Genomic DNA, 25,301 nt, shown 5'->3' with positions numbered 1-25,301 from the left:
TTAGATCCTGGAGCTGCTGCACTTCAAAGACAAGCTGACAGCTCAGCAGTTCCAGCGGGTGGCCACCAGGGCGGCGCTCTCCGTGGTGCAGGAGAGGCCCAGCTTGGCCCAGCAGTACCTGCTCTGCCCCCTGCTGGCTCCACTGCAGCGCTGCATCACCGCATCCGGTCAGTAAACGCAACATCTGCATCTCTACATGTCAGTTACACGCTAAAGTCACAGAACAGATGCTTTGTCTTCTTCTTTTTGCTTCTATTGAGTCTTCTTTTTCTACGTCTTCTATTATTTCTTCTATTTCTATTATTTCTTCAACTTGTATGACTTCTTCTATTTCTATTTCTTCTACTTCTTCTTCTATTACTTCTTAGACTTCTATGACTTCTTCTATTTCTTCTTCCTCCTCTATTATTTCTACTTCTATTATTTCTTCTTCTTCTGTTACTTCTTTTATTTTTCTTCTTCTTCTTCTATTATTTATTTATTCTGCTTCTTCTATTTCTTCTTCTTCTATTATTTTCTTCTTCTTCTATTATTTCTTCTACTTCCATTATTTCTTCTACTTCTTCTTCTATTACTTCTTCTTCGGGTGATAATTTGCTTCTTGTTTGTTTTCCAGACGAGGACGATTCTCAGGCTGCAGTGGAGGAGTCGGAGCTGACCAGGTGTGTGGACGACGTCTACAAGGTGAAGATCTAGTAGCTTTAAGGAACCAATCTGATTATCGTGGTTCCTTCTTTCCCTTTAGTTTATTATAAAGCTGCTTTCTGTGGTTCCTTCTTTCCCTTTAGTTTGTTATAAAGCTGCTCTCTGTGGTTCCTTCTGTTCCTCCAGTGTGTTAAATCGCTGCTAGTTGTTTGTGTAAAGCTTCTGCAGTCTCACAAAGCCTCGAATCCAAGGCCAAGGGAGTTCTTCTCCCCCACACACTCTGACATCTCCAGCTGCATCTCCTACTTACTCAGCACAAAGATGCAGCATAAAGATATGTTCATTATTCACAAGGTAGCGCTGTGATTGGCTGCAGAGGCCACACCTGCAGCCAATAGGAGGAGATGTTTCTGCAGGTAGCTTTTAGAGGACAGATGGGAGTCAGTCTGGACTGTGAGAAAACGTGAATTTAAAGAAATCTGTGCAGCTTTAAATGAATAAAATGTCACAAATGTGTTTTAACGGTTGAACTGATGCAGATGTAGAAACAGACGCTGTGTTTTTCTTTCTCTTTGACCCTCGTCATGCTGCTCACAGTGTTTCATTGTGTCTCCTGTCAGATCTGGGTGGTTGGAAACAGTCCGTCGGTTCCCCTCCTCAAAGCTCTGGAAGAAGTTCTCCCTGTCGTCTTCACGCTGTTCTGTTTCACCAAGAAGAACGTCTCCCACCTGCGGTAATGGTTTATTACTTGTGTTGAACCTTTGTGTTCTACTTTTATTCGTTTTTCTTGAGAGCTTTAACACTTGTTGAGAGTGAAATCCAGTCTGAGGAGTCCCTGTTTGCTCCACAGCACCCCCTGTCAGGAGATCTTACTGTGGTACCTGAACCACGCCGAGTCCTCTGCGGGTTTGTCGGCGCTCAGGCAGCTTTCAGGCCTTCGGCGGCGGAACAACGAGGTGGCGTCCGACTTCCGCTTCACGCCGGGCAGCGATGGAGGAGCCAGACTGAGCTGCAGAGGAAGCAGCAGGTAAAAAAATAAAACAACTCAGCTCGCAGATCTGTCTTCTGACCGCCGGTATAACCGTCCTCTTCTGCTCCCAGCGACGAGGACGACGAGCTGTACGAGAAGCTGTCGGGGGAACAGTGGCGGCTCGAGTGTCTGATGCAGCTGCTGGCGGAGCTCAAAGACTGCGACCTGCCGGGAGACTTTTTCCTGGAACTGCTGCAGGTAAAGATCCAAGTTTTTGTGAGTCCTGCACAGCAAATCACCCAAACCTGTTAATTTAAAGTCCAGCAGCCCATAATTAAACCCACAATCTGCACAGTCAGGCTCTAACTTTAACCTTAGATCAGGAAAAAGAATCTCCAGCCAGAGATTCCTGCAGAGCGAGGACAGAAAGGACAGAAACAGCTCAAAGTTAATGGCATGCAGTGGCGGTATATAGATGTATAGGGAGCGAAGGAGAGCAGAGCAGTGCATCATGGGAGGTCACCCAGCGGTCTGGGCCTGTAGCAGCATGACTAAGGGATGTTCAGGGTCATCGGGAGATATGAGGAAGGAAAGTTTGAAGCCTTTTGTGGAGGTTTAGAGCCACTACAACAGTCCTGCTTTTACATAAATACACAAGTAAAACTAATCTATAAGAGATATAATCTATGGTCTTATAATCAGAGGAGACATTTTTCTGCACTGACTTCCTTCCTGTGGTACTTTTGCTTTAACCCTCTGATCTCCAAGCAGCAGTTTCTGAGTTTTATTTTGCTGTTGTCACATTTTTTCCCACAATGTTGGCTCATTTTTCAGTCTTATTTAAAGTCCTGCACCTCTGTGGAAACAGAACAACCATAAAAAATGAGAGAGAGAACTCAGGAATGTCTACAGAGCAGCATGACACAGTTAAAATGACAGAAATCATTATTATTATTATTTTTAAAGTTCAGTTATTTTGACTATATACACAAAAATTGAATAAAAAACCTGGATTAAGCGTGTCCACAGGTGTTACCAATACTGGCAAAAAGTGAAGTTTTCTGCCACTTAACTCATGATTAGTTCAAGGACTGGTGGAAATTTGAACATCATTAGATTCTTTCTGTTTTTACAGTTTGCAGAATTCTGTAGATATTTTATTGTTTACATTTTTTATTCGTCTCACCTGTGACACTGCCTGCAGTTCAGCCTTAAACTCTCAGGATTTTTACCACGTGGCCGTCGGTCACATCTGAGTCGGTCGCTGCTTTTTTAGATGCAGCAAGAAGCACAGAATTTTTTGTTTTTCGCAGAATCCGATTAGTGCACATGCTTTTATTTTTGGAGGATTTTTTGTAGAATAAAGGGATTTTTTTGTAAAATCTGGTTTTAAGATTAGATTTGTTCACACATGAGTACTTGAAAGACTGTTGGAAATTGAAAATGCACTGATTGTGTTTGTTTTTGCAGTTTGTAGCTGATAAATGGTGTAACTTTGAGGAGTTTTGTTTTAAAGTAACATTCATTTTTAAATCCATTCGCCGGTTTATGATTTTCAGAGGGTTAAATCACTTCTTCAATGCAGGAGCTTCAGTCTGTTTTGGAAACCACAGGCACAGTTCTTCTGGGATAAAGCGCTACGAGGAGGTCTTCACAACTCGATGAAATGATTATTTGAGCTTTGGAGGCTTCACTGTTCTTTAGGTGGATCAGAGTCTGTGGTCCGGTGTTTGTTCTGCTGCAGAACCTGAGCTGCTGTTGTTCCTCCTGCAGGAGCTGACCAGCTGGGCGGCTGCAGCCGACGATGAAGAGGCGAAGGACGGAGAGCAGCCGGACGTGTCGGCCATGACGCTGCTGGAGGTGGAGCAGCAGCAGCTGGGCGGAGCCGAGAGACGAGCCCAGAGGCTGGTTCTGCTGCAGGTTCTGGCCGTGATGGTGGAGTGTTTACAGCACACCGAGCTGCTGAGGAAAACCACACAGGTGAGGAAACTCCAGCTGTGGAGCCAACATGGTGCAGAACATAAGGTTCTCTACGAGTGAGTCTGTGTTGATTCTCAGACATCCAGGTCCTGGTAATCCTAGAAGCCTCAGGAATAAGCACCTGGACTTCTCGTTTAGGTTCTTGAAGACGTTTCAAGAGGGGAAACGTCATCAGGAACCTAAAAGAACCTCATTTTCTCACCTCTCGTTTGAGAGACTTCTTAAGTTCTGAAGAAGTCTTTTGGATGAGAGGTAGGATTCTTCAAGAAACTTCTTCCAGAAACATCTTCACGATGCATCTTTAAGAATCCAAAAGAACCTAATTTTCTCACCTCTCATCCAAGTGGCTTCTCCAAGAAACGTCGTCAGGAAACGTCTTCAAGAACCTACAAGAACCTAATTTTCTCACTTGTTTCACTGGCTTCTAAAGTTCTGAAGAAGCCTTTTGGATGAGAGGTGAAACATCTTCAAGAAGTGTCTTCTAGAGTCGAAAAGAACCTAATTTTCTCACTTCTCATTCAAGACGCTTCTTCAAGCAACATCTTCAAGAAAGAAGCTAAAAGAACTTTATTTTCTCACCTCTCATTCTTCTTAGACTCTGTAGAATTCTTTTGAATTAGAGGTGAAACATCTTCAAAAAACATCTTCAAGAACCCAGAAGAACCTGATTTTCTTCCTTCTTATCCAAGCGGCTTCTTCAAGAAACGTCCTTAAGAAACTGAAAGAACTTTATTTTCTCACCTATTATTCAAGAGGCTTCTTCTGAACTGTAGTGTCTTCCATAACCTAAAAGAACCTCATTGTCTCACCTCTCACTGAAGAGGCTTCTTAATCTTTAAAGAAGACTTTCAGATTGGAGGTGAAGCGTTTTGAAGATGCTAAAAGAGAGGTCCAGGTGCTTTCTCCTGAAGCCTCCAGGTGCTCTACCAGTGGTACCTGTTGTAACCTTGTGCTGCAGCAGCATGTGCAGCTAGAACATGTGACCTGGTTGTGACGGTTTCTGTGTCCTGGATTCGTGTCGTATTGTTTAACGGCTGCGTTTAATGAGACAGGAAGCTGCCCGGTTGTTGTCGGCTCGGCCTCCGAGGATCACGCCTCTCCTCCTGCAGCATATTTTAAAATCGGCCCGCGGTCCTCGGGGAGTTGTTTAAATGGAAGCAGGCCACTCTGAGTCATGCCGTTACACTAAAATAGCTGTAAAGTCTCTGATAAACTGGCCTCACTTCGCCGGGTAATGTCTCACTTTTAGCCTTTATAAGGACCGAGTGTTGGAGTTGTTAGAGCTCCGCTGGCTGGAACACTTTTAAATGTTTGGCCTCCGTTCGTCCTCCCTGCAGGTGGTGGACTTCATGGTGTCGCTCCTCCAGAGGGCCTGTGTGGGCCTCGATCAGGCCACTGGGCCACGCGTTGGGAACCCGGTGGAGAGCCAGACGCTGAGCATGGGGATGGGTCTGGTGGCCACGATGCTGTCTGGACCTCAGGTAGAAATCCACCTTCAGCTGCATGTTTCATGTTCTTCAGGTCCTCGTATGTGTGGAAACCAACAGGTCTGAAGTGTTAATTACCTCAAGAAAAGATAATTAGAGGTTTAAATCTCTGGAGTCCAAGCAGTGTCTTGGTGTTTTGTTGCTCATTTTTCTTTCACTAGAATATAAAGTCCTGCACCTCTATGAAAACACAACAACCATGAAGAAGTAGTGAGAACTCAGAACTGTCCATGAATCATTACAAGGATTGAAAAAAACAAAAACAGCATCTCTAACATTTTTTCAAACTACCCGATATGTTACCAAACAAACAAAACAAATATAAAAATAAATCTGGAATCCACATGTCCAGGTGCCCACCGGTGTTACCAATAATCTGACATGAGTGTGATTTGGAAGTGGATTTATTCAGCGTTCAGATCAGGTTGAACAGTTTCAGAGGTTTAAATATAAACTGACAGAAGGCCTCCTCTGTTTCCCGTCTCGTCTCAGCTCGGTGCAGACGACTACTCGTCCATGTCGAAGCTCCTCCTTCCGCTGCAGACTTTGTCTCAGCGGCATCCGGACGTCGTCGTCCAGGAGCTGGCGTCCAACCTCAGAGCTGTCATCGCTACTCACGGCGCCTACCGGCCTGAAAACCTCACCGCCGCTGCCGCCGGTTCATCCTCCAGGAACCCCGAATCAGCAGCAAACCACACCAGCGAAGCAAAGACGCCTGTCGGCAAACCCCCAGCATCCTCTGCAGGAAGTGGCACCAGTGACCCGCCTGCTAAGCCGTTTTCTGATTGGCTGCTGGAGGCGTGCGACCCGGACGTGCCGACCAGAGCGTTCGCCCTGAGGGTCCTGAACCAGAGGGTGCAACACGGAGACCCAGAAGCCGTCCAGAATCAGGAGAAAGTCCTCGTGGTGAGTTGACCGGTTCTGAAAATTCACTATTTGTAGTTTTTCACCACTATTTCTAACAATTTACCGGTTTCTGCTCAACTATCTCTAAATTGGTTCCAAACTTTTTTTTATCATAAACTACGTATATTTAAAGAAATATCTATGAATTTTTAGTGTAATACATCAAATACTTTCAGAGATTTTTCTTGCTTTTTATTCGTCCGTCGACCCACTTTCAGCAGGTTTTTTTCTCACATTGACATTTGAGGCTGTTTGAGCGACAATATCTCAGAAACTATTAAAGACAAAAGACAAACTTTCGCTGTTATTTTCTCAGAGGCACAAAAGACAGTCCTCATGGTGAGTCGACCAGGTCTGTACGTCTGCTTTTTGTAGTTTTTCATTACTGTCTTCCACATCAGACTTTTTTGGGAGAAAGAAAAATCATAAAGTAGACACACAGGATTTAGACATGAGTATTTTTGGTACACAAACATTTTAAACTATACTTTAACAAGTAGTTAAGCCCCAACAGTATTCATTCCAATGAAAAATGTGGATTTATAGTCAGTTTTTATTTTACCATCAGGTTTCTTTTTGCCGGAAATGACGTTAACAAGTGACAAAAGACATGAAGACATTGTGTTGGCGATGTTAATGTTGAACTTTTAACTTTTTCTATGTTGTTTTTTTTTTACCATGTCCAAAAATATTCATATATTCCCCTGCCCTTTTTTTTTTTTTTTTTTAAAGAACATGCAGCTTCTATACTCATGATCATTTCTACCCTAACCTATCCTAACCCCCTAACACAAAAATAGTTCACATTTGTCTAAGTAAGTCTAAAATTTCAAACCAAAATTTGGCATTCAGTGTGAAAAATGTTGGATTAAACTGTGTTTATCGTGCATCTGGACAGCTTTTATACATTTTTCCTTCATGCATTTCTAATTTTTCAATTCTTTTATTTAATCTGATTTCTATGCCTTGTTTAGTTATGGATCCACAAGTGGGACGTTCTCCATCTTATGTCGTACTTTTCTTTTTGAAGTGAAGTAAACCTCTCTTCTTGTGAGCGTCGTCGCTGCTCAGTGCAGCTGAACAGGTGGAGTTCTGAGGAGAAGTTTAGCACCAGGTCCAGGTTTCTTCTTCTTCTTCTTCTTCTTCTTCTTGTATCACCGGCTCCTCCTGAGACATTTATAATAGATGAGGCAGTTGAAGCTCCTCCTCGGGGAGCTGAAGGGGGCGCTGCTGCCCTCCTGGGGCTTGTTAAGGTGATCAGAAGGGCAACAAACTCATCTGGTATTCTCTGTAATCCAGAGCCCCTCTTCAGACCCCTGCTGTTACCCCACAAACCCCCCATATTGATTTTTTTTTTTCTTGGATTTGGTTGAGTTTTCTCAAACTGCGGCGGCCACCTGTCATATGTTCTGCCTGTTTCTCCCCCACCTTCGCCCCGTCACGCTGATTATTCCCTTTGATAGTCGTCTTTAATGTGCTCCAGTATTGATCCTCTCTGGTTCCACTGGTGCTGATGGTGATTAATTCTGCTGGTCTTGTGTCTCTTCTGCAGCTCTTCTTGGAAAATCTGGAGCACGAGGACTCGTTCGTTTACCTGTCAGCCATCCAAGGTAACCTAAAAATGCACATTGTGGAGGGTTTTTCTGTCTCAAATCACCTCCTTCCTTCTGCTCCACCATCTCTGATTTGCTTGAAACATTTTTTTAAATCGTAAACTACAGATTTTTTTAGGGATTTGTGTGAATTTTTAGTTTGATATCTTAAATACAGTTTTAAAAAATTGCCCATCGGCCGCACATTCAGGTTTGAGGGCTGTTTGAACAACAATATCTCAGGAACCCATACTCATAGCTTATTTGATCTGCCTGTCTAATATCACAGATTCTGAATCAATAACATGATGAGAAGAAACAGTGAAAATTTCAGGTTTTTATCTTTTTTTGTTCCTGAGATATTATTGTTCAAAAAGCCTCAAATTTCCACGTGAGGAAAAAAAAAAACCTGCTGAAAGTGGGTCGACGGGCGATTTTTAAAAACCTTTTATCTCAGAAAGTGTTTCATATATCAAGCTGTAATTTCACAAATATCTTCATAGATATCCATATTTTATGCTGCAAAAATTTCACGCAAATCAGAGACGGCTGAGCAGAAATAGTTTGAGACACGTGACCACTTGAGATGGATTGATCGGTGGTCGGTGGCAGATGGACTGAGCGTAAACTGTGTCTGCAGGTCTGGCCTCTCTGGCTGATTCGTTCCCCGACAGGATCCTGGAGAGGCTCCTCAGAGACTTCAAACACGGACCCTCGCTGCCTTCGTCCGACAAGCAGCGCTCCCTGGAGACCCGGCTGAAGCTGGGCGAGGTGCTGATGAGGGCGAGCAGGGCCATGGGTGAGCATCGTGTTTGTTTGACCCCCGTGAAAGTTGATGAGATGAAGAACCAGAATTGATTACCTGTAAATGCAGATTCTCCTCCACGTTGTTGCTTAAAGGGATAATTCAAGAATGCAGGTCTGTAGTGAACTAAGTAAACTCTCGGTGGACTGAAATCGTGCTTCAACGAATCGATTTGGAAGATGAATTAAAAGGAACACAGTGCAATGCTCCACCTGCTAGCTTCATTAGCCTAAATAAATTCTAAACTAACATAAAAAAAAACTAGGATAAGCTGCATATTAAACCATTATTTTAAGCTGATATAATAATAATAATAATCTGGGAGCAGACCATCTGAACATATTCATATCACTTCTGGAAAAGAGAAGCTAAATACTGTTTAAAAAAAAAAAAGAGTAAAAGTATTTTAACATTAAAAAATGGGAAGAAAGCAAATTATGTTTGCTGAAAAATGAGCTGACGAGGGTCTAAAAGTTAAACTGAAACATACTCCCCAAACATATGACAGATTTATAATTTTATGTATTTTGTTTCTTAGCCTGCTCTGAATATCGAACTTCGACCATGAAGCTGCCACAGTGTGAAGCTCTTTAGCATCTGTTAGCTTGTTAGCTAGCTTGTTGTTTCAGTTTTACCGTCTCGTTTTCAGCAGCAGCAGGTACAATTAGAGACGAGCTGATGAAAATATTGAAGGTTTTATCAGCTACAGAGTGAGATGTGTTTCTCAGGAGGCTGGTGGAGCCCAAAAATGGAGCAAAAAGGAAAGTGAAACTTAGATTTGCCTTCCTCTGGACGACACATTAATACTTTAAATACAAACCAGTGTTGATCTGCATCTGCCGGATGTCCGTCTGTGTAAACATAACAACTTATGAATTCAGTTTTATTTATAACGCTGCAATTCACAACATATGTCGCCTCACGCACTTTAAATAATACGGTAAAGAGTTGGTACAATTGGACAATTTTAAACCAAGAAACCCAACAAATCCAAAGTTTTTTTAGATGATAATATCTAATTTAGAGTTCGATTTGGGTTTCTTCTAAATGTGCTGCAGCTCTAAGCATGCACTCTGTTGACTGGTCATGCTAACGCTTCATTTCTCTGATTATCTGTGTTTTTATTGGCTGATTATTGATAAATAAAATGAGCTACGTCAGGTGTGATGCAGCCTCCTCTCTCCGTCTGTCGTCACTCTGTGGTCTGAGAAAAACACTGAAACACAAACTACAAACCAGGAAGTTAGCTGCTCTCACAGTGGCTAAGGCTAACGGCTAGCGGCTAAGTTAGCAGGCAGCCACAGATTAACCTGAAACAGAATCTGGAAAACTAGAAGTAATAATGATTTAAGATCTGGGCCTTAGTGAGCAATTAAAGTGATAAAATATTAATAAAATAGAGTCGAACAGCGGACGTAGCTACCGATAAATCTCATAATAAATAAAAAATATCAGAATTTAACCACTTTTATTTCTATTTTACTTATTCTGTTGTCGTCTCCTTTATTGATAAAGAAGTATAGTTATGAATGACGGGTTCTCTGCTATCGCACGCTGCTGAATTATTACATTTAAAGTATATTGATGCCAATAATCAGCGTCGCTATCGGCCCTACAAACACCCGTATCGGTCGCTCCCTAGTGTATATACATATATTACTGAGCTCAACATGCAGCTGCAGATTTATTTACAGCTGCGTTTAAAGAACAGCTCACAAACTCTGACTTTCTGTTCATGGTAAACGCTGCAGGAACCAATAAAACGTGCTTGTTTGTGCCCGTATGTGTGTTTACATGTATGTTTGCCTGTGATCAGTGTGCAGCGCCGACACCACAGTCGTCGGCTTGTTTTCCATCAGAAGGGTCCCTGTGTATCACAACCTGTCCCTGATACAAACCCCTGTTTTGGTTTATCCCCCCCACCCCGCTTCAGTTTAATGTGCCAGATTGCCATCGTACCACTTCTCCGGGACAATCGGGGGGTTTATGTCCTCGCCGAGATATTGGACGGAGCTTCAGTTCGCTGCGCAGACACCCAGAGAGCCGCTGTGTTTGTCTGGAAGCCTCCGAGATTCGTCTTGTGCCAGGCCGTCGCTTGCAAATGCGAAGGTCCTCTTAATTGACTCGTCTGGTTGAGTAAATGTTTAGTAAATGAATGTTTGGCTCGGCGCTGGCTCGCTCCTGGTAGCCCCTCGGTGAGAAAGGAGGGGAAGAGCTCTGCAGCGGGAGACGTAAAGCTCATCTGCATACACAGGAAGGGGCAGGTTTGTGCAGCTGTGGCCGGGCTGCGTCAGTCGTCCCAGCTGTGTTGCATGTTAATGTGCGGAGTTATGACGCAGGCCGATGCTCCTGCTGACTCACGCTAACACACAAACACAGCGACTCCTTTTCTTCAGCTCCATTAGAGCCGTGACCGTCTATTGAGGCCCGGAGACGAAGGGGGGAGCGTCTGAGCTGAGGGAAGGGTAAATCTAGGACAGGCTGCCTGGATCGGGATGCTGAGCGTGTGCAGATAGAAGCAGCTGTAACACTCTGGGGGTCAGGCAGGTCTTACTACCAGCAGCCGGTCAGCTGGTCGCCTCCTCTCCATGGAGGCTGCTGGCTTCACTCGCTGCTGCTTGGCAGGAGCAGCTGTAGCCGACTCTGTTCTTTGTGTGTCTGCCGATGAAGCAGTGTCGCGCACAAACACACAGCTGGTGGTAAAGTACGACTGCACTGTAAGAAACAATATTAGTCTTGTGTCAAGATGTGGATTTGAAAGGATCGATTAAAGCTCCTTGTTGTTCTCTCAGAGGCTCAGACTGCGACACTTTGTCTGCCTGTTGTGCTTTGAACTCGAGTCTGAGCTGCATCTTGTTTTCCAAAAAGCGTCTCAGCAGTGAGATTATCTTCGTGTCACAGTGGAGCAGTGACGACGAGGTCACCGGCAGCACAGCGTGGTTTAAAAAACAGTTTGAAGCCCAAAAACCTACGACGTGTGATCTCAGACAAAAAACTTTGAAAGCAGATCAGATTTTCAACTTTCCGACGGTCACTAGACGACTCATCTGTGACGCCCAGTTTGGAAAATTAACTGCATCTGTGCTTTGAATCATGGTTGTTCAGTAAAACCGCGTAATTCTGCAAGTCTGATAAAACAAATAAAGCAACAACAACAACAAAAACTTTGACATAAGTGTAGAGAGGAGACGACAAGAGAGACAGAGAGGAAAATCCAACCTACTGAATCAATAAATAAATGCAGCACGACTCAGAAACAGTGAACAGAGGAGCAGGTTGTTGGAGATACATCCAACATGGTGGAACATCTTTCTACAGCTGATGTGCAAGGACTCAAAACTGGACTAGAAACGGTCTGTTATGTCTCAAAAATGGTCATTTTGAACAAATTTCGAGTCATTTCGAGCTAATTTGAGGCCACTGTGGGCAGTTTTCGAGTTATTTTGGACCATTTTTGACTCGTTTTTGGACATTTTAATGTGACTTTGGACAAGTTTCGAATCACTTTGCACAATTTTAGGCTGCAAAAGAAATAAAATATAAACTGGATTAATAAATAAATGCAGCACGGCTCAGAAACAGTGGACGATGCATCCAGCTGATGGTGGAACATCTTTCTACAGCTGATGAGCAGAGCGGAGAGGAAAAGTCTGTAGAGGCTGAAAGCATGGAGATATTTCAGCATAGGCAGTATGAGGAGACAAAAGGACCACAAAGAGAGAAAACACCACCACAAATAAGACACAGAATGACATAAATGAGACACAAAGCAACTGAAAGGAGACAAAACTGTCCCCAAGAGAGACAAAACAGCACAAATAAGACAAAAAAAACTGCAAAAATACCACAATAAATAAATGCAGCACGGCTCAGAAACAGTGAACAGAGGATGAAGGTGTTGGAGATACATCCAGCTGATGGTGGAACATCTTCTACAGCTGATGAAGTTAATAAAATATCAGAATCAGAATCAGATTTCAGAATCAGTAAATAAATAGTTGAGTATCTATAGCACATTGAGCATCATTTGTTTTGTGGGTTTTTTCCCGGTATTGGTAACACCTGTGGACACTTGGACGTATTGATTTCAGATTTTCTCCATATTTTTTAACACAAATAATCAAAGAAATTCAACTTATTTTCTCGTTTTCTTTTGTCGTCATACACAGCAGACATTTGAGTTCTGTTCACCTTCAGCCACAGTTGGGCTGTTGGGTTTAAACTATTCGCCTTTTTTCTCACATTAACTTATGTAAAGAAAAAGAAAAAGCACCACTAGTAAGTTATCTTAGTAAAACTGAACACCAGGAGCAGCTGAGGAACAACAACGGACTCTAATCGTACAAAGTCTTCAAGCAACAGATTAATCACAGGGGACAATAAATCTGTTTGAGCTAAATGAAGTGAATCAGGCACAAATGCACCAAATGCACTCTACCAGCTCGCCTCATCCGGCATCACTGGCTCTGATTAGAGTTAGAAATGGAAATTCCTCGAGACTCCTGACTCGCTAACACAAACTGCTACAGCTCTCGATAGCTACATATTTTTTTAAAGATGTTCTTGTGACATGATTTTGCAGATTTCCCACAGAGAACAACGGCGTCCCTCAGCCACTGAACCACATAGAAGACAACCTGATGAATAACAATCCTGAGAACTGACTGCTCTAATCCGCTTGTTCTTCCTCCTGCAGGAGATCTGGCTCCACACCTCGGCCGTCCTCTGCTGGGCGTCTTCCTGCAGGGAACCAGAGACCCGGATCAGAGCGTCCGGGCCAGCAGCCTGTCCAACCTGGGGGAGCTCTGTGGGAGGCTGGACTACGCTGTGGGGCCGCTGGCTCAGGAGGTGAGGCAAGGACATGAAGACACAGGTTTACTGTATCGACTGTAGGAGACGTTAACAGTGTTGCAGCATCTGATCAGTGAGAATTATTGACATGAAAAATATGTTTTTATAAAAGTAATAGAGCTGTTTTGACTCCTGATTCTTCAGTTTGTCATAAAATCTGATTATTATGGTTATAAATAAAATAATTTAGAAGCTCTGTTTGTTGTTTTTTAGCAATTAATCTGATAAAAATCCAAAATCCTGAACATGGAAAACAGCAAAACAGCTTCCAGCTTCTTTGGACATGAATCAGATCAGAATAAACAGTTGAAACCAGATGTTTACTGTTTAAAAAGACGTAAAAATCTTTTTTTTTTCTTACTGTCTGTCATTAAATCAGACTAAACTTTTACTGTTTCAGGTCAGTTAGGATTTACAAAATTATTTCTATTTGCTAAACGCCAGAATAATGAGAAGGAGAATGTTTTATTACTTTGTTCAAAGTCAGAAGTTTACGTCCACCAAAATGCCTTCAAACAATTTAGGAAAGCCCAGGTGATGATGTCACGGCTTTGGAGGCTTTTGATTGGTTTATTGACAACATCTGAGTTAATTGGAGGCACACGTCAAACACTCTGCTTCCTTTTGTGGAACGTCTAAAGAAATCAGCCAAGATATGAGGAAGAGAACCGTGGAGCTCCACTAGTTGTTGGAGACACCTCCAGCATGGTGAAACATCTCTGTGAAGTCGATGTGCAGAGCAGGGTGTGAAAATATGAACAGTAAAATATCTATAGAGTTTTTTTCCAGCACTGGTAACACATGTGGACACTTGGAAAATTAGTGTACATGTTTATTCTATTTTTTATTTTTTTTGTAAATTAAATAATTCAGGATTTCTCTCATTTTCATTCCCATCAAACAAACTCCAGAACCGGGTCTGATGGGACACTCAGAAGGATCCAGGCACCAGCTTCAGACGTGTTAAATGTTGTTGAACCCTGTGTGGGCAGTTCGATCTCGCTGACTTTGATCCGAGTCGGTGGAAACGCCGCCCACAGTCACACATGTGGGGTTTTTCGGCTGCTGCAGCGGTCAGCGGCTCGACGAAAAGCTGCTGCTGTGTGCGAGTTTGTGCTCGCTGCAGCCTGCTGGCATGAATGAGCAGCACTGTCAGCGGCAGGAACAGGATGCTTATTCATCAACCTGCACACTTTTCTCACACTGACCGGCTCTGTTGGCGCGTTCGCCGAGCCCGCGCCGGTTCTGATGTCTGACCAATAACCTCCATCGATCCGGTTCGGTTCGGTGGAGACCTGCAGCTGACAAACGTGTTTCCACACTCTGGTCATTAGTGCTGAACAACAGCCTGTAATTCATTCAGGTTTTTAAATGAAGCACTATTGGGGTTTTTTAATGCCGCCTGGCTTCTGTGTCCTTGTTTCCAAGATGCTCACGAGCTCTATTTTTGCCTTTTCGCTGACCTGGATCTCTGTAAATACCTATGAGAGTGTGTTTCTGTGTGTTTCTGTGCAGCTGAGCTCTTGTCTGACGGCTCTGATAAAGACTGAAACAGAGGCAGAGGTGAGGAGAGCCGCCGTCCACGTTATCGCCCAGCTGCTGCGAGGCCTCAGCGACAAAACCACACAGGTACACCCGCATACATTCACAACTGAACCCAAACACACTGGTGCATCATGTATCTTGGTTCTGTCATAGATTTATTACAGATCTTCTGGAAGTATGATGAAATCTGCTGGGTCAAAAGTCTACATACAGCAATGCTAATATTTAGTTTGATGTCCGTTTGGCTACTTTCACCTCCACTGGGCTCTTTTGGTTTCCTTTGGTTTATCTTGGACCCTCCTCTTGACAGAACTGGTGCAGTTCAGATCATATTGTTGGCTTCTTCCGACACATTTCTTGATGGGGTTGATGTGGAGCTTTATGAAGGCCAGCCTAGAACCTTCATTCCAGCCTGGTTGAACCATTTCTTCACCACTTGTGATGGTTGTTTGGGGTCATTATGTTGTTGGAACATCCGGCTGCATCCAGAATCAACCTTCTGCTGATGGTTTGAGGTTTTCTTGAACAACGTGGAGGTGATCCTCCTCCTTCTTCATTGTCCGAGTTACTTTGGCAGCAGAACAGCTCCAGAGCATGATGCTGCCACCTCCGTGCCTGATGGTAGGTTTGGTGTTCTTGTGGCTAAAGGCTTCATCTTTTCTCCTCCTGTAGGAATCATACATGCACTCATGTACAAAGGTTTACATACACTTGTGAAGACCATGTGCATCTTGGCAGTCTTGAGTTTCCAGTGAATGCTTCGACTTTATTTTTCTATGCTGCTAATTATAGAAACACGTTGTGCGTCTTTGTCACGCAAAAAAATATTTATTATAGATCTTCTGGAAGTGTGACAAAATCTACTTGGTCAAAAATATACATACAACAACGCTAATAATTCATTAAATGTTCTTTTCACCTCATTTAGGCGCTTTTGGTTTCTGTCCACAATTCTGGTAGTTTAATCGTAGCAACTGGACCTGCTTGAGTTCCTTGAAGACGTTTCATCCAAGAGGCTTCATCAGTTCTGACTGACTAGTTGGGAGTTCCACATACTGATATGTGGGTTTGTTGCTCCTCCCCCTCGTTATGTGAGTCGTTAGCGCTCCTCCTGCCACAGTGGGGTTCGTTCGGGTCTTTCAGGGCTGGGTGTGGATGTGGGTTCATCTTCCTGGGGGGAGATCTTAGGACTGAGTTGTAAACCGGTGAGAGGTGACGCCTCAGACCTCCACCTCTGCTGAGGGATGGTCTTTCCAGTTAGATGGCTTCTTTCACTCTTCTCTCAAACCATCCGTCCTCTCTGGCCAACATCTGTTCGTTGTTGTCTTCAAATGAGTGTCCTTTGTCCTGAAGATGCAGGTGGACTGCTGAGTCCAGCTGCTACGATTAATCTACGAGAAGAACCATGACCTGGATGACTGGGAATCTTCACAGACATCTTTCTGTCCACAAGCTTCTGGTTTATCTTTGACTCTCCTCCTGACAGAATTGGTGCAGTTTAACTAAAGTCTGCCTGATTATTTTAGGTTTTCCTGAAGAATTTTTAGGGTAATCCTCCTTTTTTATTAGTCTGTTTACTTTGTGTAAAGCCAGTGACAGTAAAACAGCCCAGAGCATGATGCTGCCACCACCGTGCTTGATGGTAGGTTCACCGTCCTACAAAGTCAAGCCACAGATCAGGGTGACTTCATGTCTTAAAAAGTCTTGGTTGGGTTGTGGAGCATCGGGTTTAGTTTCTTCAAATGCCAAAGAGGGTATTTTAATAATTATAATATATAATTACAGTAGCTTTTGTTGTATTTAATTCCTAAAAAAAAAAAATCATTATTTTACTGATGCCTGCAGTTATTCGAACAAAAAAAAATAAGATAAGGATTAAGTAATAATTTTTTACTTTTTACTGTGATTTTACAGCTTTTTCCCTGTTTTGGTAAATGACAGATAGTATTGAGTAAAATCACAGAAAGAAAATTTTTAATTTAAAAGTTAAATATAAGAAAAAAAAGGTCAAAACTATAAAAAAAAATTTAAAAAGGTGTTTTTATAAATAATAATTCATTCTTGTTCTGCGTTTGACCATAAAATTACAGTCTTACTGCATTTAAATTAGCTTAAATATCATTATTTTACAGATATTCAAATGAAATGAAAAATACTTTATTTATCCCAGAAGGGAAATTAATAAATAAATATATAAATAATATAAAAATAAATAAAGAAGATTTAAATAGTTTTTGAACTTTACAGTATTCAACCATTTTTTAACAGTTTTTCAGTGTAACAGGAAAACTACTGCTGTGCATTTTATAGTAACATAACTTCTAATGTTCTTTATTTATACAAAACCTTCCAAAGCAAAGCGACACAGTGGACCAGCACTAAAGATAAAATTCCAGACAGTGTTCTGAAACGAGGTTTAAATCCCCCTGATGAGATAAATGAATAAAAACCGGGTCACCTTGTGTCTTTTTAAAGGTTCTCATCAAGACCTCATGAGCTGAACTTGAGCTTCGGGTCAAGAATGACCTTCAGGTGGAACTAAATCAGTCACTGAGTGTTTGTTTTCCCCGTCGGACTCACAAAGCTCGACGGCTGTTTTCTGAACGCAGCGCGGCTTGTAATTTTCCATCAGCTGCTCCGGCGTGGAGCTGAAAGGTCACTCGTGCGACAGGAACGGGGTTGAAAGGTGAGAGTGGACAGCGAGGATGAAGAAGACGCTGTGTTTGGTCCGGCTGGTGCTCAGGTTGAATCAGGTGTTTGTGAGGGCGAGGGCTTGTTGCTACAGAGCCTGACAGGTCCTCTAATCCAGCCTCACCTCCCCTGTGGTCATCGCTGCGATTACAGGCTGAACCGGAGCGAGCAGAATCAGCCTGAACACTGTGTTTAGAGCCGCAGCAGATTTCTCCTCCTCACAGTTTCACATTCCTGACTCCAGTGTTGTTCTTAGATAGTCGACGGCAGGATCCCGGTTAATGGCGTCACGCTCCTCTGGCCTCGGAGGATGGAAACGCTGATGCAGGAACGATCAGGTCACTGGAAACAAACTCAAACTGTTAAACCTCTGAGCAGATCTGTGGTGTCACGGCGTCGCTATGTGGGGACCGAACCAATTAATAAAACTGTCATCTTTAATTTCACATCCACTAAAGTTACACTAAAAACAGCAAATAAATGAGTCGCTTCTGTTTTAGCTCTTTTAAAAACACTCACATACACGCTCAGAGCTACAGGAGGCAAAGTTAGGGGCTGTAAAGATCGACTCTGAGTGGATTCTGGGGGTTTTCCGTCACGTTTTTACTCACTGTTTGATCGTTTTTCACTGCAGTATAAAGTCCTGCATCTCTATGGAAACAGAGTGAAGAAGTAGAGAGAATTCAGAAATGTGCAGTTTGACAGTTATGAGGCCATAAATCCTGACAAAAGAATAAATGAAAGTTTAATTTATTGGATTATTTGTCCAACAAAAACTAGGAAGAAAAAAACAAAAACAAAAAAAACCTGAAATCGACATTTTTCCAAATATTTTATTTTGATTTTACACAAAAAATGAATAAATAAAACTAACTAGAAGCTTCATGTTCAACTGGGACGAGTTAAGTTTTCTCGCGCTTTACTCATGAGTAGTTCAAGGACCTTTTGGAAAATCTGAAAATCCTTTAGTTGTTTCTGTTTTTGTAGTTTCTCGCTGGTAAATAGTGGAATTTTGGCAACTTATTATTATCATTTTTTTTATTATTATTTATTTTTTACTTGTTTTTTCTTTACTTTTAATTTTTTTTTTTTTAAATAATAGATTTATTTTCATTTTTATTTATTTATTTTTTAACCTGCCGGCAAGTTTTTGGGTTTCACAGAGTTAATAAAATATTTAGAAATTCTTTAACTGACAAGATTTCTGCTTCCAACTAATTAATCTCACACATCTGTAATCAATGCTAGATTTTGTAGTTTTTAAGAAACTGGAGAAAGAATGAAATGGATTCTGGCTGTGAGAGCGATCAGTCTAATGAGTGTTCAGAGTATTTGGACTGACTGAAGGAAAAAGGGAACATGAAAAGCTGGAATGTTTTCAGCTTTTTTTTAGCAAGAAAACTGACTGAAGGAAGATGTAAAGAGAAACAGGAAGAGGACGGCAGCATGAAAGGACTCCATGTGGTTGTATATGTAGACACGAGGACCGTCTCAGCCTGAACTCCTTCTGCAAACGTTCTAAAACCTCTTGGACATAAAACACCGACCCGCTTCTGTTAAACGGTGAAACTGGCTGAACAGTTGGATTTCAGACACAAAGCACTGATTTGCTGTCGAGCGGCTGCAGGAAGTTGTTGACGTTTTTTTTTAAAAGCTGGACGACCGCAGATGTTGATGTCCAGCTGCTGGTCCCGGTCCAGGTCCTGTCATTAGCGACAGCTGCAGGGTTAATGACACACCGCGACGTGGGAACAGAAAGAGGGACGGACCTGGAGGACCTGGAGGACCGGAGCACAGAGGCTGGAGCCAGAGACGGGAAATTATGGAGCTGGAGATGGACCAAGCAAGATCTGGGCTGCTCCAGAGTTTCTGCAGCAGGAAGCCAATACGTCGATGTAAAGATTCCTGAAACGTTTTGGGGAAACATTTGTACCGTTAGAACCACCGTCTGGTTTCATGTTGTAGTGAAGAACAAGAGACAGGAAACCAGTGATGTTGCTGTTAAATGACGAGCTGCTACTTCTTCTTCTGTTACTGCTGAAATACTCACATCTTTTCTTTCTCCTCCTGTGTTTATTTACCAAACTTTAAAGGAGAAATTCCAGATAAATACTTATTTTAGTTCACACAGCTCAGCTCTTAACTAACGTGTGAAAGTTATCTGTTAAAATTTACACAATTTTTTAGCCAGAAACTGTAAAAAATAGAGAACCTGTAGGTTTTCAACATCCCAGCTGTTCTCAAACATGTGATGCACAGTTTCATTTCATTTAAATCTGAACTTCAAATTGTGACATTTGATCAATATCTCTGTGGCACAACTGCAAAAACACGACGGACTCAGCTGTGACCAACTTTCCGGTGGTCCTTGAACTACTCATGTGTGACACAATTTTGGAAAAAGTCCAAATCTAAGCTTCAAATTGGTATTTTTCATCAAAATGACCTTATTCTACAAGTCTCATACAACATTTCTTTAAAAAATAAAGAAACTGCACTCAGGTCGTGATCCTCTGTAGCACAACTGAGAAGCCGTGACTGACTCAGTTGTGGCTAACAGAGTGTTCGGGTTGAACTGCAGGCAGTGTTTCCACAGAGCAGAGAGGAAAGTCCAACATATGTGATGAATAAATAAATGCAGCACGGCTCGGAACCAGTGAACAGAGGAGCAGGTTGTTGGACGATACATCCAGCTGATGGAGGAACATCTTTAAAAGTTTGTAGATGCTGTGAAACCATCAGTAGTTAAACATGTATACTGGGTGGAATCACCGCTTTTTTCCAGTGTTGGTATCAATTGTGGACCCAGTTTCTGATTTATGTCATTCTAACTGTTCCGTCCTGCACAGAAGCCATTTCTGAGTTCTTGTCTCTGCTTCTGGTCGTTCTGTTTCCACAGAGGTGTTGGACTTTAAATTCCACAGGGAGGAGAAATGTGACGGGAGCAATAAAACGGCCAGAAGCTGTTTGGAGTTCAGCAGGTTAATAACTCAAGAGCTGGTTGCCAAACTCACTGGCAGCGTTTTCCCAACGTTATGACAATTTGGGTGCAATGCCTGAAGTGGGAAGTGAAGGGAAATAACTCTGCTGATGGTTCTGTAGGGTTCTGTAGGAGACGGAGACCGACCCGAATATCTGGAGCTTTGGAGCCTTAATGTTTTGCTTTATTCTAAGCATCCCTACCGTGTGTGTCTGTCCTGTGCAGGTTCTCAGTGAGGTTCTGTTGGACCTGTACCGGGCCCTGAAGCTGGTGGTTCGCTCGGACCCGGACGAGGTGGCGGTGCTTCACGCTCAGCTGGCTCTGGAGGAGCTGGACGACGTGATGAGGAGGTTCATCTTCCCCGAGCAGAAGCTGGAGAAGAAGATTGTCGTCCTGCCGTAGAACTCTGGTTTAGTTACTGAACAGGGTCTTTAAAGGGTCGGTTCTGCCTCCGTGTAAACCGGGTTTTGTGTTCTGGAGGTTTCAGAGCTGCAGTCAGATCGTGTAGAAGCAACAGGAACTGAACCACTCGTCTGAAATAAAGTGTTCAACGTCTGTTCTCTGGATTTGTGTCACAGAAGATGCTGAATGTGCAGGTGTGACAGCAACGGGTCAGAATCATCAGAATCAGACAGCAGGTCCAGAGAAGCATCTGTTTGGCAGGACTTCAGTCTTAGACTTCAGACAAAACACGCTGTTTTTCTAGTTAAGTTTTGGGTTATTTTGCTTCTATGACATGCTTTCTAGTTGAGAAGAAAAATCCAAAATACACATTCAGGTGTTTATTTTACTGCTTTTTTTATTTGTGTTTGTAGGTTTTGATTATAAAACATATAAAGGCTGAAACCTACATTCACTAAAGGTTCAGTTTTATTCCAGTTTGTATTCTGAAGGTTTTTACAGACGGGTTTAGGCACATTTTATGTCGAAAAATGAGAGAAATTGGATTTTGTTTCAACAGTAATTTCAATTTATGAAGTCATAAAAAGAAAAATCCCAAATTCCCCTTCATGAAAACCTTTTCCTGTAATATGTCAACAAAATGAAACAAGAATCTTCATGCTGGGTTCATTTAAAGTCTGGATGTCTGTTTGGAAAAATAATGCAAATTAAATAAACAATACCTCAGTTGCATATTTGATTATAAAAGTTCCCAAAACTTGTAATACAAAGATGAGTTGGCTAAATGGAAGCAGTCCACTGGGGAAGTTTCATAATGACGGCTTTAGTTAAAGATGTTAAACTTCCACAAGTTGGTTTACCTGCAGAAAAGGTTTCTGTGACGTCTTCTGAAGCTTCTGATGAGCAACAACCCAGCAGTGCATTATGGGAAATGTAGGAAACAGCATTTTTGAGGCTTGACACGACTATAAGTCACCATTTCTTTACCTCTGATTGTGTTTCTAGTGAATCCTCAAACTTGTTTAGAAAGAAACTGACTGACCTTTAGTCAAAGTACCACATTTTATTAGCACCCAAGAACATTTCACATCCTAAACACCTCTTATTTCTTCCTCTTCATACATATATGCTTGTACCAGAAACACGAGTTTTCTGAGAAAATGCAAAGTAATACGTCTCCTAAATCAAATCAAATAGATCAGATCTATTCGTGGGTAAAATTTAAAGTCACTCCAGGAGTTTATACGTTCACAGAGAGTTTTCTTCTTGGATTTTTCAGTCTGTAGTTTTGTGTCGAAGCAGCTGTTCTACTGGTGCAGCGATTATCTGCACAAACTGGAAACCCTGGAAAGTTTCTGTTCTGGAAACACACGCGAAATGACAGAAATAGGACAATGCACTGAAAAACATTGTGTCATCCTGGAAAATCGTTAGCAAGCTGTCGGATCTGTGCAGCAGCTGAAACGACGTCGTGGGACCAGATGACTGAGGATAGACTGGTAGTCGGAGAAACACATGAAGAGCTGCTGGCTTTGAACGCAGCATGCAGGTGATCAATAGCTTCAATAAAAGACGTATAAAATCAGATGTAGCTGCTTGTTCAGGGCTGAAAACATCCCAGTTAAAGCCTGAAAGGTGGAGTCTGTGGTTCTGGAGGAAGATTGTTGAGTTAATTGGGATATTTAGATGGTCACCTTGGGATAAAGATGGACCCCAGATGGACCCCAATGGGACCTTATGTCAGAAAACATGAGGACAGTGTTGAACCACGGCAGACAAATATGTTTTAGGTCTAGTTTCAAACATGCCGTGAATTACACATGTGGTGTTTGTCAGTTTAAAAGGTAAGTCAACTGTCTTTAAACTGTTGAAGGTTGGTATTAGAGGTAAAAGTCAAGGGAGTAGTTAGCTAAAAGTCATGGTTTGTAAAGACAGAGCCGGCCCTAGGCATAGGCAGTATAGGCAAATGCTAAGGGCGCCGCCATCCACGGGGGGCGCCACAAGCTAGCCAGGCTAACTGACATGTATTCAGGCAAGTATTTATCAACAAGCGCCGATGCAGTTTCTCTACTTTTAGCAGCAAAGACGTTACTTTAGCGTCTTAGCTGCTAACGTTTGCAGTAAAGACGTTACGTTAGCGTTTTAGCTGCTAACCTTAGCAGCGAAGACGTTAGCGAAAACGTTCGCGTCTTAGCTGCTAGCGTTAGCAGCAAAGACGTTAGCTGCTAGCGTTAGCAGCAAAGACGTTAGCTGCTAGCGTTAGCAGCAAAGACGTTAGCTGCTAACGTTAGCAGCTAAGACGTTCGCTAACGGCTGAAGACGACGGTAGAGGACCTGCATCGGCGCTTGTGGTTAAATATTTGCCTGAATACACGTCAGTTAGCCAGGGAGTGTCACAAAGACTTGTTTCTTCAGTTTCATGTACTGTGTTGTTTATACTTAAACAACGCTTGAATACATGCATACAGTTTGTGTTACTGTATGACAATTAGGAGTGAAATTCACTGTGATGCTCGGGGGCGCAAACTACAATCTTGCCTGGGGCACCAAATTGGTCAGGACCGGCCCTGTGTTAAGATCAGCTAGCCAAAAGTCATGGAAATAGCTAAAAGTAAGAATCAGCTAGCTAAAAGTAATGGAAATGGATAGCTAAAAGGGAAATTTAGCTAAAGTAATGGATTCAATTGTTGCCTAAAAGCTAGCTGTAAGTTAACTGTTAGGTAACTATTGAAATTGGCTAGCTAGAAGTGGATTTAATGCTTATTTAAATCAATATTGATCAGATTTAAGTTGCTCATATTATCTAACGGTAAGAAATAAACAACTTAAGTGTATAAAGGTAATGGATAAATGGTTGAATTATGAAAATGTGGGCTAAATTGTTATTATAGTTAGAATTATGGTAATGGAATAGCTAAAAGTAATGGATAAGTGGTCACTATAGTTAGCATAATGGTCATGAAATAGAAGTAATGGGTAAATGGTTGTAACGTTTATAGATGGAGTGAGAGTCAGGGGAACCACTGCTTTCTGAATCAGAGGAACCCAGATGAGGTGGTTCAGGCTTCTGTCTTGGATGTGTTTTGGAGACGTCCAACCAGCAGGATGGACTGGGGAGGTTATATCTCTCGGCTGGCCTCGGAACACCTCGATATCCCCAAGACGACGAGGTTTGGGCTGTTTGTGTTGCTGCCTTCACAACTCTACCTGGATGAGCAGGAAGTGGACGGATGGTTGAAAGATGTGACTGAAATGATCCAAGTTCTGCTTCTAAATGGTAGCTTTGCCAAAACTAACCTTATCAAACTGATCTAATCATCATTGCCAGTGGTAAACGACATTCAGTTTGAAGGCTTTGGAACCATGTTGGACCGGCTTTAGGTTACTGAAGATTAATTTCTAGAAAAGCGCGGGAACCCAGAGTCATATCTGCATCTTCACGTCTTTGAGAACTTGTCGTAAAGCAGCGATTTCTCCTTTGGCCCACTAACCCCAACCTGAAGTGGAAGCCGGGCAATAACCCGCCTGCTTTATGTAAACGGGGTCAGCTGGAGTCCAGCAGGGTTTGAACAGAGTCAGGCTCAAGGCTGGCGGAGACCTATGAGACATTCCTTCTTTTGTTTCATCCGTCGGGCCAAAGCCGAGCGGCGGATGAGGCCTGACCTTCACGGCTCCTCCTGTGTGAACGTGCAGCCGGCAAACACCAGAACCTGCAGCAGTGTTTGCCGTCTGTGGATGTTTCCCTCGGCGTGGAGTCAAGGCATCACCGAGGCAGGCGGCGCATTCAGGCATCGCCACAGCTTAAAGCACACCTGTGTTTGCTCTGGAGGTCGCGTCTTCTCCATTTGCGTGTCACGTAGAGTAGAACGGCACTTATAAATCAATTAGCTGTAAACCATGACATCACTTCCAGCTGGTTTGCTTCAAACTGAGCAATTTTGAAAGAAAAAAAAGAGTCTAAATTCTCAGATTCCAGCTAAACTGAAAGTCTTTGGGTTGTGGACAGAACAGGACCTTAGAGGACGACGTCTACGCTGGGTTTTGGGAAACACTGGTCGACATTTTTCAAGTTGAATTTACCTTTTTTAAAATATTTTTGCTCATTAAAATAAACAGCAAAGAGCAAAAAGTGATGCAAAAATAGATATAATACTTGAGAAACAAAGGCCATGGAGATTTAGAGCGACAACAGTGATGCTAAATGAGATCTAATTCAACCAAAACAACGATAACGAGATGAAAAACAACCACAAAGTGAAGCTAAACGACCACAAAATATTGAATTAATCACCAACTAGTCTGATAATCAAATAATAAGTTTGTGTACCTGAACAAAAATCTAAATCCTGTCGTTCCAGCTTCTTAATTGTGAATATTTTCTGATTTCTTTCCTCCTCTGTGACAATAAAGTGAATATCTTTGGGTTATAGACCGAACACGACATGTG

General features: G+C 42.4%; 1 protein-coding gene across 1 annotated transcript; it reads left to right on the top strand.

Moving 5' to 3' along the window:
* Window positions 1–69: 69 nt before the first annotated feature.
* Window positions 70–21,309, top strand: tango6 (transport and golgi organization 6 homolog (Drosophila); the record flags this gene model as incomplete). The annotated part of the gene is made up of 13 exons (XM_008304472.1): window positions 70–167; window positions 617–684; window positions 1,266–1,378; window positions 1,496–1,672; window positions 1,747–1,873; window positions 3,389–3,595; window positions 4,933–5,076; window positions 5,575–5,988; window positions 7,541–7,598; window positions 8,221–8,379; window positions 13,082–13,233; window positions 14,752–14,865; window positions 20,678–21,309. Coding segments are annotated over 13 exons (2,008 nt in total), but the record flags the coding sequence as incomplete, so codon positions are not given.
* Between the last annotated feature and the right edge of the window lie 3,992 nt (window positions 21,310–25,301).

The sequence above is a fragment of the Stegastes partitus genome, unplaced genomic scaffold (assembly GCF_000690725.1).
Source record: "Stegastes partitus isolate 25-593 unplaced genomic scaffold, Stegastes_partitus-1.0.2 Scaffold2234, whole genome shotgun sequence".
In the NCBI taxonomy this organism is placed as follows: Eukaryota; Metazoa; Chordata; class Actinopteri; family Pomacentridae; genus Stegastes; species Stegastes partitus.
The sequence above is the reverse complement of the archived record's forward strand: the minus strand, read 5'-3'. Positions and strand labels throughout refer to the sequence as shown.